Source organism: Vigna angularis, chromosome 9 (assembly GCF_016808095.1).
Source record: "Vigna angularis cultivar LongXiaoDou No.4 chromosome 9, ASM1680809v1, whole genome shotgun sequence".
NCBI lineage: Eukaryota > Viridiplantae > Streptophyta > Magnoliopsida > Fabales > Fabaceae > Vigna > Vigna angularis.
The window spans coordinates 24,501,961-24,515,443 of NC_068978.1; the positions used below are offsets into that span (position 1 = coordinate 24,501,961).

Here is a 13,483-nt window from a genome sequence, read left to right on the forward strand (position 1 = left end):
TTCATAACAAGTTGGTGCAGCAGCAGATTTCCCTTTTCTTCTATTTGACCTTGTGTTTCCTACAAAATCAAAGTTAGCCTTATTTTTTAATTTCAAGAATTTTGAGAATCTTTTTAACATAAAGTTCATTGCTTCAACATCTGAATTTTCAGCTTCTGGATCATCTTCTGCATGATATCTCCTTGAGCTTGTTTTGCTTGTTTTTCTTACACCTGTTTTGAGAGCAATTGTGTGCTTTTTCTCTCCATCTTCCTCTTCTTTCAATCTTCTCAACTCAAGCTTATGTTCTCTTAGTTTTCCAAACAATGTAGTATGTTGGTAAGATCCCTTGATTCTGAAATGACAGTTGATAACGGTTGATTTTACGTGTATGTATATATTACGGTTGATAATGGCAGTATTTATATATTTTGGTGAATAAATTAACTCATTCACAACTTTTACCTTGTTTTGTTCTCAAGTTCAGTGTGTTTTCTAGTTTTCTTGGTTTTATTTAGTATATGCTTGTTTTTACCTCTAATCTCTTTGATTGAGTGTGTGAAATAAATGAATAGGAAGTCATTCTAGTGGAGGAAAACAAACAAGAACTCAAGGAAACATGTTTTGGGAAAATAAAAGATCAATTTGAAGCAAATACCCATGTTGGACGCCTTTGGAATTGCACAAGAACTTAAATTTTAGAATGCTGTCAAAATAGCCTAGGGTTGAGCGTCACTTTCCAGTGTTGATCGCCACACTTACAGAGAGCTCCTAGTGGTTTTGGCGATGAGCGCCACTTTCCACCGCTGGGCGACACATTTTCAGAGAGTTGCCATGAAGGCTGATGCTAAGCGCTAAGGTTCTACCGTTGAGCGGTGGCGATGCTGACATGTCAAAATAGGTTATTAAAGCATGGTTCTCGTGAGTTTTGGGCATTCTTCTTCTCCTACACTTCATGCTTCACGTAGAGAGATTAGTATAAGCCCTTGGAGGCTATTTGGGGTGTTGTGAAGCTCTCTCACTCCTCCTTGGATCTTCAAGCTTCATCAATGGTAATTTTTCCCCTTTTGGGTTGAGGAAGAAGATGGGTCATGAATTGGAGATGGAACTGTGAAGGGGACGCACAAATGGAGCATGTAGTAGCTGCCAAGAACCTTGGGAAAGGTTGTCCATCTTCTCTTTGGTTCCAATTTCTTCCCTATCTCTTCAATTTTGTAGAACCCTAAGTTCTCCACCATGGACGGCTTTTCATGTTTGTTGAGATTAGTTGTAAAACATGGAATTCTTATGTATTTTGTGATGTTAATGATATATGTTTTTCCAATTCATGTTAGTATTCAATTGTTATGCTTAATGCTTGCTTTGGATTGATCACCCATGCATGAATTTTGGTTCTTGATGTATTGAGAAATATGATTGAACCTAGAATTAAAATTGAATACCTATTGGATGAAATTAAGATGTTTGTGAATGCATGAGAATGAAATGGATGAATTCTAGTCTTGACAAATTGTAAATACACTATGTTAAATTTCTTGCACACCAACTATTTGATAAAATACCAAAAAGAGTTTCTTATGTTGTTTGATGTCTAATTGAGTTATAAAAGGAAGAGTTGTCATGTGTTTCATAAGTCCCTTGGGAGAGAACGATATTTATCACTTGATACGCTGCGACCGGTGCACTTGTCATTGGTTTTGTAGCCAACAATAGTCACCTAGTGTTGCCAACTTCGGTTTAAGCTCTTTAGAATCTTGATATTCAGCTCGTCTTTATCGAAGGTCTTGCTAAGAGCAAGAAGGTGATATATAATGTGGGTGAATATTTTCTGCACATCATATATAGTCTCACCACTCTTCATCCTAAACATTTCACATTCTCGGATTAAAGAGTTCTTCCTTGCTCTTTTCACTTCATCCGTTCTTTCATGTGTTACCTCCAAGACATCCCACATTTCTTTAGTCGTTTCACAAATCGAGATTTTGTAGAATTAATCAATTGTAAGTGCGGAGGAGATTATGTTCTTGGCTCTCACATCATAATGAGCTCTCTTGCTTTCTTCTGCTATCAACTCAGAAAAAGCCTTTGGTTTGATCTTCCCATTTTCTATATTGGTTAGTTCATAGGGCCATTTATCACAACATCTCATACTCCTCTGTCTACTGATTCCAAGAAGATCTTCATTCTGATTTTCCAAAATGGTTAATTCTCACCCACAAATAGTGGTGATCTATTTGTGGATGCACCTTCTCCAAAAGTTTGTGATATACTGGCCATTTGGATCTTATTTAATCGATTTAAATTCGAGTACTCAGCTTTGATACCAATTGTTAGAAATGAGAGGCCTTATATCTCAATCTAAGAGGGGGAGTGAAGTGCATTTATCGTTTTTTGAAATCTTTTTCAAATCTTGAAATCAATAATCATAGATAGATTAATCAACTAAGTAAAGAAGGAGAAGAGAAAGATCAAAATACAACAATTTATATTGGTTCGGCTATCACAAGCCTACATCTAGTCCTTCTTCAACAACCTTAGTTGAAGGGAAATCCACTAATAAAGATTTGAGTTTACAAGAAGACAATGAAACTCTCAATTGCACTTCTCACACCACTTAAATCAGAAATAACAAATACAAGAGAGGAATCTCTAATCTTAAACAACAAAGAGATTAATCACTCAATTTCTTACAAATCACAAGAGCAAACATTAGCTCTCAATCCTGGCTATCCTCGCACAGGTATCCAATATCACGGATTACTAAAAAACTTGATCGAATCACAGTCTCCAAAGTGTAGATGAATAAAAAATAGTGAAGTCCAAATGTCTTGAATGAAATCTTGATGTATGATCACCAATTAAGCTTGAATTCTCTAAGAACTATTCTTGAGATCCCCTGTATTCAAAACTAAGAAAATATGTTAATATATGAAAATTAGAACGTTAATGAAACATGTCTTAAGTCAAGTTTACATAAAAAATTCAAATCCTGACGCAATTTAATCGATTATATTATGAGCATAATCTATTATGTTTTTCTTTTTATTTTAACAGATTATTGCATGTGTATAATCGACTATTTCAACACTTATGTCTATAAGTTCTTCTTCTAACAGTCTTAACAACTTAAGCTTTTACTACCACAAAACAAGTTTTTTAAGTCCTATTATTTTGAGCTTTTTAAGTATATTTTAGAATAAACTTAGATTCTGCATACTTAAATTTTAAGTTTGTTTGTGAACTAATAAACTTAAAATTGAAGTTTGTTGTTAACATCAGACTTAAATTTTAATAGATTTTTACATAAAAAAGCAACGAATTTAATTATTTTTTTAAAATTAATTTGATAATCATTCAAATATTTTTTCTTTTTTTTACATGGGAGGTAAGAGCTTCACTCATACGCGGCTTGAAAACAAGTTGCTGCTTGTTGTAGTGAACCTTCCATTTTTGAAATAAGTTCAAGCTTAAGCATTAATTTTGCATCTAGAATGATATAATGAGAATATAGTCTTAATATAAAATCTTGATGCTCGGCTAGATCAATAACTTCCAATGAAAACTTACCTCAATGAGCATGTTTTGGACATAAAGAACACAACTTTGCAGCACACAATAATGAAGGAAAATAGGTATCTTGGAGATATTAAAAATAAAATACAATCTTTAACTTGAAGCAATGAAAAAAAGTTAAGGAAAATGCATATGATAAAAGGAATGAAAATGGAAATGGAGAAACATAACCTTTTATATGGAAGCAAAATAAATCTTATTCTTCTCAACTATTCAGACTTGAAGACAAAAAGTGCTTTAGGAATGAAGCTTTTGGCATAGCCATGGTTGACGTCCAGGTGCGGTGTGGTGGGAGTGATGTTGTGGTACTTAAGCCTGGGATTTAGAACAAATAGAAGAAGGGAAATAATAAGACATGAGAAGGTTTTGGGAGAGATGGCTTGCGAATATGTGGGAGATAGGGTCTAGGAAGAGATAACCTGCTAATTGGGAATTTAAAATATTAATTTAAGTCCGTTGAAAAAAATAATAGATGTTAAAAAGTATTTATTTAAGTATGTTATTTAACCATTATTATTTAAGTATGTTATTTAACAATAAATTTAAATAGTGATTATTTAAAATTATAATGGGAGTAATAGACTTAAATAATCATCTTTTATTTACAAAAGTGTCACGGCGCAGATTTTAGTTTTGTTTCTTTCTAAAAGACTTAAATTCAAAGGCTTAAATTTAAAGACTTAAAATGTTATTTTTGCACTAGTGTTTGTATAATGGATTAGAACTTTTTTTTTAATCGTTTATCCAACTTATATAATCGATTATATTAACACTTAGTCTCATTAGTTATCCATTTGTCTTTCTTAACAGATTATGTTACTTATTAACATATTATGGCTTTCTCTTTGTTTTAATCGATTATGTAACTTATATAATCGATTATAATAGAGTGATTTTCCCCTATTTAACTTTCTAAGCATTCTGGCTAAATCTAATGGATTATACCACTTATGTAATCGATTATTTATACCAGAAGCTAGATTTCTAATCTGTTTTAGGCTTGATCACTCAACATTAATGGATTCAAACATCTAGCACTAATATGCTAAAAATATAAACACTTGTTATGTCATTTTGTTGTGCAAGAATTGTTAAAAGCATTTCTAATCATTTAAACTTATTCATCATCAAAAAGCAAAATGTATAGAAGTTAGGCTCTCCCTATTAACACTTTCAAGAAAAGTAAAGAGTATAAGGAAAGAGAAAATTGCACAAGTAGTTTTATACAAGTTCGGATCAAAAGACTCTACGTTTAATTGTTAATCTCTCTAAATAGTGATGAACTAGTCACTAAGAAATAACCACATCTTACAATCACATATAATAGAGTTAAGGTTAGAAAACACCTCTCCTGAAAACACAAGAAATGAACAACATCTCCTTCTAACACAAATAATAAACAACTTTTCCTACCCACGGCAAATGAACACAATCACTTAAAGCACACTCTGTGAAGGTTCTCAATCTCTACCAACACTAGGTTTTACAAGCCTATTTTCAAAATAGAGAGTTTCTTTTGGCAACACAATACTAAACATCTGAATGAAAAAGTTGTTTTTGAAACTATGTTTAAGTAAAATATATAGATTCTTATTTTCGAAACTTTTAGGTCAAGAAATAGAAGAGTTTGGTCACAATTATTGTTGATAATCAATTATATAAAACGATAATCGATTATGACAGAAACATTTCGAAAGTCTTTTTTTTTGTGATAATCGATTAACAAAAGATGATAATCGATTATCATATAGACATTTCAAAAAATATTTCTCTATGTAGTAATTGATTATCATAAGTGATAATCGATTATTACATTGACTTTTCTGAAAACATGAATTCAAATTGAATAATCAATTACCACTTAGGTTAACCAATATGTTTTTGAAATATTTTAAAAAACTTTCTTGAGTGATATTATATATGCGGTTGTATAACATTTTAAACTAAGTCCTATACAAAGACTTATTACAAAAGTTTAAAACTAAACTACAAGTCTGTTTAAAATTTTAGACATGCTTTTATCATCAAAGTACCGTGATCTTTCAATCTTCTTCTCTTTTGCCAACTATTGTTCATCAAATCTTCTAATAAATAATAAAAAAACTAGAATATTCAAATCACTTAATTTTTGAAGTGTTTCTTTGCCAGTAAGGTATTATATGCTCAATTTTATCCCTCGCATTCTCTTATGAAAATAACAATCACACTAAATTCTTTTCTTTCTTGTATGATTTGACTGAGTAAAATATTATTTTGATCTTCCCACGATAGAAGCATAAGGTGTCTGACAGAATGTAGTTATCCTACCTTTGGTTTCACCAAACAAGTCAAGCATATTTATTAAGGAATCATATTTAGTCTACTTAGTTTTCTTATGATTTTATGAAAAGACTTGAATTTTGTCCTATTTTAAGTTAATTGGATGACTTTTTGATGCCTCGTCCGATATAGGTCCATATAACTGGGCTTGTTGAACTAAACGCCTCACTGTAAACACATGTATCATATTGATTATTAACTATGCTTCTGTACATTTCATTGTTTCTGGTACAGTTATTTATTTATATGAAGACACCACAGCCAGCTTTCTATCTATTCTCGCCAACAAATTGATGGCACCAAAGCAATGCCTTTGATTGTTGTACCTTATGATCACATACCTGCATCAGTGGTACTGGATTTGTCATATAGCTATCATACATGGTAGAAAAAAGCTAATGATAACCGATGTACAAAAAGAGTGAAACATTATTAAGGACTGACAAAATAACAACTAGTTGTAATTATCATAATAACAATAATTACGCAAACTATTATTCTTATAAAAAATCACAATCAGTTTTTATTACTCTAATACCCTAATGATTTTAAGCTTTTGGGAACAACGAGACCAATGTAGAGAATAAAAGAGAGATGCTTTTTCCGTCTGGAATTTCAAGTATTCTTCTTAGATGGAACGGTTCCATCCGTTCCTGCAAGGATTGCATACTTGTCCTTTCTTGTTAAATTGGTGCACTCAAACCCCAGAGTCCCTGCAAGAACCCTTTGAATATAATTTGCGACTTCAAATGATGATTTTCCTCCCTTACAGGTGAGTTCTGTTGGTAACTGATTCAAGAAAGTGATCTCATAAGTTGGCATAGGATTCATAAACACAAAATAAGGGTCCAACAATTTGTACCCGCGAACTGAGGTACCATAAAACACAGTTTGCTTTGTGTTGATGGCAATTGGGACAATCCTATCGGTTAGCTCAGCAAAGAGAGCACTGAATCTCAAGAGGAATGGTTCTCTACAAGTGGTGCCTTCAGGACAAATAACCAAGTCTCCTTCTTCAAGCAATTTCTTGATGTTGGCTGCATCTCTTTCTCTCTCCCTTGAGAGTGCAACAGCTTTGATAGGTGAAATAATTTCGGTGAATTTGCTTATGCTGTATGTGACACAGCTGATTTTCCTCCCTAGGGCAACGGCAGTAACCACAGGGTCTAAAACTGTACGGTGGTTACACACAAATAGCACCCCACTCTGACCTTTTCTTGGTGGTGGTGGAGGTGTACCCTTCCTAATGATCCTGATTCCAAGAAGCTTATAGTTGTACCAAGCAATTCTTTCTGGCAAAGGAATATTGAGGTAGACCCTTAGGATTGAGAGTATAATGCCAATTGGCATCCACAGGAAGGTCAAGAGGGCCACTAAAGGAGTTGGTCTCTGAACTAGCCTGCCCTCATGAAAAATTATTGGACTTAGAAGTTTGTTTCTTGGTAGTGGCTCACACTTCATCCTTGGCACCATATATCCTTCCTGTAGGGAAACATTCAGTTAAATGAGTTAATCCCTTGATTGGACACATGAAAAAGCATGCATGTGGCTCACATATCCATTGTCTTTCTACTTTGATTTGGATCACATCATGTTTTACTATTGACCCTTTTGATAGTATACGTTTCAATTTTTAGAAAAAACTGATTAATAACTTTTAATTTTCTCTATAATTATTCCATAACAAATCAAGATCGTACTTGTGATTTTTGTTAATGACCAACAAAGGAATATTTTTTACTCAGAAAAGCGCATATATTCAAAGGCTAAGTATATTAGTGATAGTTTCTATCTTAATCTTTTTGTTTGTGATATTCTATCTCAAACAAAAAGCACATGGTATACTAGAAAAAAACAAAAAACAAAAGAGGGGAAATAGTTTTTTCAAAGAGAGTCAGTACGGGGTGCAATAAAGATATCTGCTTTGTTATTGATAATTTCGAAGGTATGCAGAGTTGTAAATAAAGGAGGACATTAATTGAGTGTTAGAAATGGCTGAACATGAGATAAACAAAGTCATATTGTCCAGTAAAAATTGGAGTTGCTCCATCTATGGAAGATCCAATTAAGGATCTTTAAAATTTATTAACCATGTATAAAACAAAATAGTAACAGAACTTGACTTCTGAAATTGCACTTAAAGCATAGACAACCATTTTGAAAGTGAAGCTGCGGTAATGTGCATTGACAAATAGACCATAGAAAATGGGAGGACCACTTAGGGATGTGAATACTGAGAAAAGCTTCACTAAGGCAAAATTAATGGAGGAGTTTTATTATGCTGCTGAGAGAATATATATATATATATATATATATATATATATATATATATATATATATATATATATATATATATATGTTTAGGTTGAGAACCACTTACTATCTAGCTTAAAAACCTTGTCATGATCATTTAAGACTCTCACCAAATATGAAGAAGATCCAGGAACAATCTACCTAATCATAATGAGCAAAAGAAACAGCTCATATAAATTTTAGGTTCCTCGCATCTAAATATATTAAAGTTGAAAGTGACAGAAAACAAAAATATATATGTAAAATGTTATAAAAGTTAACTCCTAACATCCAAAAAATAACAAAAGCAACAACCTTCCTATATTCTTAAAAAAAAAATGTATGTGTTTCTGTAATAGTATGAAAAATTACAATCACAGTACATCCTACTTAAATTGAACTACTTAATGGTTTTAGAGACATTAATTGATTAGAAAATTTAGAAATAAAAAAGTATTTATTACAAATGACTGTATTCTTCTTCAATTAAATGCAAGGTTTTACCATCACCATCTGCATCAAATTTACTCACCAAGTGAGACAAACTACTGCCTGACATTCTTCTTAAACTGTTTTTTTAAGTTTCACATGCAAATATGGTGATTAAATGGTTAAAAGCTGTACTCAATGTTTCACGTTCTCTCTTTCTCTCCAGCAGAGACTAAGAACCTTGGAAAGTTCAGATAACAGCATATTTATGACCACAACTAAATCTCATTGTGTGTGGTATTGGGAATGTGTAGTTCTAAAGAAAGAGAAGAGTACATATATACATATATACATATATACATATATATATATATATATATATATATATATATATATATATATATATTAGTTATACCAACCTTGCAAATGGACATGAAGTCATAGTCGGTTACACAGTCTCCGAGTCCTACATCGGGCAAGTTCGTTCCAAACTCCTTGATGACCACGTCTCTTTTGTGGTTAGCAACAAGCATACCGACATCGTCAGTAAACCCTGTCAGCCTCCCTGACGGTGTTACCTGGAGCTCTGTTCCAAGGACCTTATCTGCGCCAAGAAATGTTTTGGCAAACGGTTCCACCATCACCCTGGGGCTGGCGGTAACAATGTAGCGCTTCCCAAAGGCGTTGAAAACGTGCCAGGTGTCAGGGTGTACATCCTCCGCGTAGAATCTGGAGAGCACCGACCGCGACACTACCTCAACGTTCCTGAGTTTGAGCCCTGCGAAGGTTACAAAGGCTAAGGTTTTGTTTGCCGCAGTTTCATAGATGAAGAGGTTGGTGAAGTAGATAAAGGGGACGAGGGTGAGAAGACATAGGGCTCTTAGGATGCTGCCGGCTTCGAGAGCAACGAGGAGGTAATATGGGAAGGCACTGCGGGACACGAGGAGAGTGCCACCGAGGTTGGAGACAACTGTTTGGTTGGAACGGTCTTTGGTTGTGCATTGAGTTATTGAAGCAAAAGGAGAAGTGATTCCCATGATAACCTCAATAGGGAGAAAATGGTTGTGGAGAAAATGTGTTTGCGAGAGATTGATGGAGATGTGGGATAGCCTCAAAATGTTATGAAGAGGGAATTGGTGAGAGGGTTTTATAGGGAAGGGTGAGTGTGGTGATGTTAATGAACAATTTGGAGAAACAAATGCAATTAATACGATGGATATATAAATAATTCTTTTATATTAGTATGGTAAGAAACACTAGTAAAAAAAAGTTTCTAACGCGTCATATACGATTTTCGTAAAAATTGAAGCGTATAAAAAGATGGTGACAGTTTTGTAATAAAAGTTAAGATATACACTTCGGTTCTCCACTAACTGGTGCCTAAAACAGTAACTGCCTCGGTATATAAGTGAACCGAAACATATAACTCTGCGATATTTCTATACTGTCTCGGTTTCTCCTTAACTGAGGCGTATGCTTTTTTAATAAAAAAATTTTAAGGAATTGGGCATCGGGTGGATATTGCCTCAGGTTTTTGGAAACCGAGTTAGTAGGCCTGGTCTATGGCAATAAAAACATATGTCATTGTTTTCCTTCTTCATGTGTTTCCCCTATGTTGCTACCTCCACAACTACGTTGCTTCCTCCTTTGCTGCCTCCAACCACTTCAGACGGTGCCTCCATTTAATTGCATTGAGGGTGGTGCATCTCGCTGCCTCCAATGACGCCGGTGCTCTCTCCATCGTTGCTCCCACCGCTGCCTCCAACGACCACGGTGCCTTCATTTTTGTCGCGGTAAGGGTTGTGTATCTCGTTGCCTCTAACGACGTTTCTGCGTTTATGCTCCCTCCGCCGCCTCCTCCCTCTGACGCTGCCTCCATATCTTTGGCGCATTGCTCTCCACTTCGCTGTTGGTTAGTTTATTGGAGAAGGTGTTCGCTGCTGTAGACAACGAGGAACTCAACATCGAAGAGAGGAATCTCCTCTCTGTAGCCTACAAGAACGTGATCAGAGCACGCCGCGCCTCGTGGCGCATCATCTCCTCGATCGAGCAAAAGGAAGAGAGCCGCGACAATGAGGATCATGTCACCGTCATCCGCGACTACCGATCTAAGATCGAGTCCGAGCTCTCCAACATCTGCGACGGTATTCTCAAGCTCCTCAACTCTCGCCTTATTCTCTCGGCTTCCTCCGACGATTCTAAGGTCTTCTACCTCAAGATGAAGGGCGATTACCACAGTTCCAACATCGGGTCTCCAATATCAGGTTCAACCTTTTTTTCCCTTTCCATTTCTTTTTTTTTTACTGATTTCTTGATTCAGATCTATTCGATTTATTATCCAAACTTGCGTTTATGGCTTGTAATTTTCCGAATCCGAGAGTAAGGTCCAAATCATCCATTCCCACCTCGTGTATTCTCTCACCCTCCCAAGGCTTTACTCTGCCATTCTCGAATTCAAAATGGGAGACTCCTCTGCCTATCTCCGCAACGGAACCCCATTGTACGTCCTCCTAAGGAGCAATCTGGTGCATAGCGAGTTTCATGAGGTTGAAAGTAGGGGAAAGGGGACCGATAGGGGTCTGATAGTGAAAACTAACCCAACGACTGGAGGCAGAGTCGACGGTAGAAGCGTCGGACTCGTCGCACTGGGGATGGTGGAAGTCGCGAAGTACTGGCGGCGCGAGGGACTGGAGGGGGCAGAGGTGGTGAAAAAAGGGTGGCGGAAGGAAGCGTTGGAGAGGGAATCAAAGTCAGCCTTGCGCTTGGAGGTTCGGGGAGAGGAAAGAGGTGGGGTGACTGATAGTGGCATATTTTACTATGAATTCAGTATTGAATTAGAGAAAATATCAACTCTTTCTCATCCTTTTTACCTTGTAAATCCTAGTTTTCATTTAGTTTAAGAAGTGGTTTCATCTTAAGCTTTAATTAGATAAATTGATCATTAACCCCTTTATTTATACAAGTTAATTAGTTGGAAGAAGTCTCTGCATCAAATGAAGAGTGCTGGAACCAGAGAAAACAAGAAAACAGCAAAAACAGCAAAAATATGAAGAACCAGAATCTGGAAAAAGTTAGCTGGAGCGCCCTTTTTCCATGGGCGCTGGAGCGGGCTCTGCACCAGGACTGGAGCTAGCTAGAGCGCCCCCTACAAAAGGGCGCTGGAGCGCCCTTTTTCCTGTTTTCGCGCGCTGGAGCGCGGTCTCAAGCGCGCCTGCTGCTGATTTGGCAGATTGGGTTTATTTAACCCCAAATTGGAAGGGCTTTGATATCTTTGGCATCTCAGACACAAATTCTCTCAATTGGAGCGTCCAAAGGCGAGCTAGGAGCTGTGGGAACAGCCCTTCTTCATCCTTGGGTCCTCCTCCTTCTTCCATTTCCACCATTGTTGTAAGCTCAAGCTCTCCATTCATGGAGAGCTAGTTTCATTCTTGTTGGGGATTGATGTAACCACGGATCTTTTATGTAATTACAGTTGTTTTGAATGATTATATGCCTCTTTCATTGATTGTTAGTGTTTAATTCCTCTACTTAAAGCTTGTATGAGTAATTCAACCATATCATGATTTTAGGGTTTGCTTGATATTGGGAAATATTGGGTGAATCTAGAACTGGATTAAACACCTAAAGGAAATTGTATCTAGGGATAGAACTAGGACCTTTGGTTGTCTTGAATCTCAATTCTTAAAGCGGATGAACTTGTTAGGTTTTCCAAGGGATTGGAGTTTAAGAAGTAAGTCTAGGCTCTCTCTACCAAGGGATTGGGTTTGAGTAAATTAGAAGATTGACATTGGCTAATTAATGAAGAGGAAGTGATTTTCTATACATAAGAGTGAAGTAGGTGAAATCAACCCCCAACAATATCATTCCATATCATTTCTAATCTTTCCATTTCTAAGTGTTTGCGTTATCAAAGATCACTTTTACCATTTACTTTTTATCTTTACTTTAATTTCATGAAAAGCCCAAAAACATGGAATCATTCTTTAGTCTAAATTAGTTAGATATTATACGATTGTCTAGGACACGAGTCTCTTGGGAAACGATATCCGGTCTTACCAGTTTTATTACTTGAACGATTTGGTACACTTGCCAAAGTCTCAACAATGACAAGGGCGCTGTTGGATATCCTGAGAGGGGGAAGGTTGGCGGGGATTGAAGTTATGTTGCGGATGAATGGGATGAAAAAGGAAGAGGGGTTTGCGTCATTGTGAGTGGGGCTGGGGAAGGAGGAAGAGGTTGGACTAGTGTGGTAGGAAGGCACTAGACTCGGGAATGATGAAGATTGTGGACTTGGCTTAATCGAGGAACACACGCTTATGTTGGGTGGAGTGCCTCCAATCTCACTTCCCGTGGGTCTCTTGCATCCCTGTGTCAACATAAATGGTAATAATTAATTATCCATTATCATGGAGAAAGAGTGATCGCAGATCTGAGCCTATGATGTGATGAGACGAGTGATTATCGAGTTTTACCTTTCTGTAGGTAGTGCCATCTTCTTCCACGATCACATTGTGAGATGTTCTGTTTTGATGGCATATTTCGAACTAATGCTAGAATCTTTATCCTTTTGATATGCACTAGGCTTTTGATGAAGCGATTGCTGAATTGGATACACTGGGAGAGGAATCATACAAGGATAGTACTTTGATCATGCAACTGCTTCGTGATAACCTCACCCTTTAGACCTCGGACATGCAGGTATTTTAGTTTGCCTAAGTTCGTCCTTCGCATTTTTTTCGTATTCTTATCAACAACTTATTGATGAAATTTAATGTGCTTTCAGGATGATGGAGCAGATGAAATTAAAGAAGGACTCTACTGCCTCGGTTCAAGCTACAGCCGAGGCATAAAGTCCTACGAAAAAAAATTTTAAAAAAATAAAAAATTCTAC

The 13,483-nt window shown here is 36.1% G+C and overlaps 2 protein-coding genes and 1 pseudogene across 2 annotated transcripts; 1 reads left to right on the top strand and 2 right to left on the bottom strand.

Annotated features, from left to right (window-relative positions):
* Window positions 1–6,308: 6,308 nt before the first annotated feature.
* Window positions 6,309–10,471, bottom strand: LOC108346888 (glycerol-3-phosphate 2-O-acyltransferase 6). Its single transcript, XM_052868142.1, has 3 exons — window positions 10,227–10,471; window positions 9,012–9,822; window positions 6,309–7,353 (listed from the first exon to the last, which is right to left on the bottom strand). Exons 1-3 carry the CDS (start codon window positions 10,469–10,471, stop codon window positions 6,487–6,489), a joined length of 1,923 nt encoding a protein of 640 aa, XP_052724102.1. The 3' UTR covers window positions 6,309–6,486.
* Window positions 10,472–10,474: 3 nt separating this feature from the next.
* On the top strand, window positions 10,475–10,861 carry LOC108344335 (14-3-3-like protein; the record flags this gene model as incomplete). The annotated part of the gene is made up of 1 exon (XM_017582793.2): window positions 10,475–10,861. A coding segment is annotated over one exon (387 nt), but the record flags the coding sequence as incomplete, so codon positions are not given.
* A 31-nt stretch (window positions 10,862–10,892) lies between these two features.
* Window positions 10,893–13,115, bottom strand: LOC108344336 (BES1/BZR1 homolog protein 2-like; annotated as a pseudogene).
* Between the last annotated feature and the right edge of the window lie 368 nt (window positions 13,116–13,483).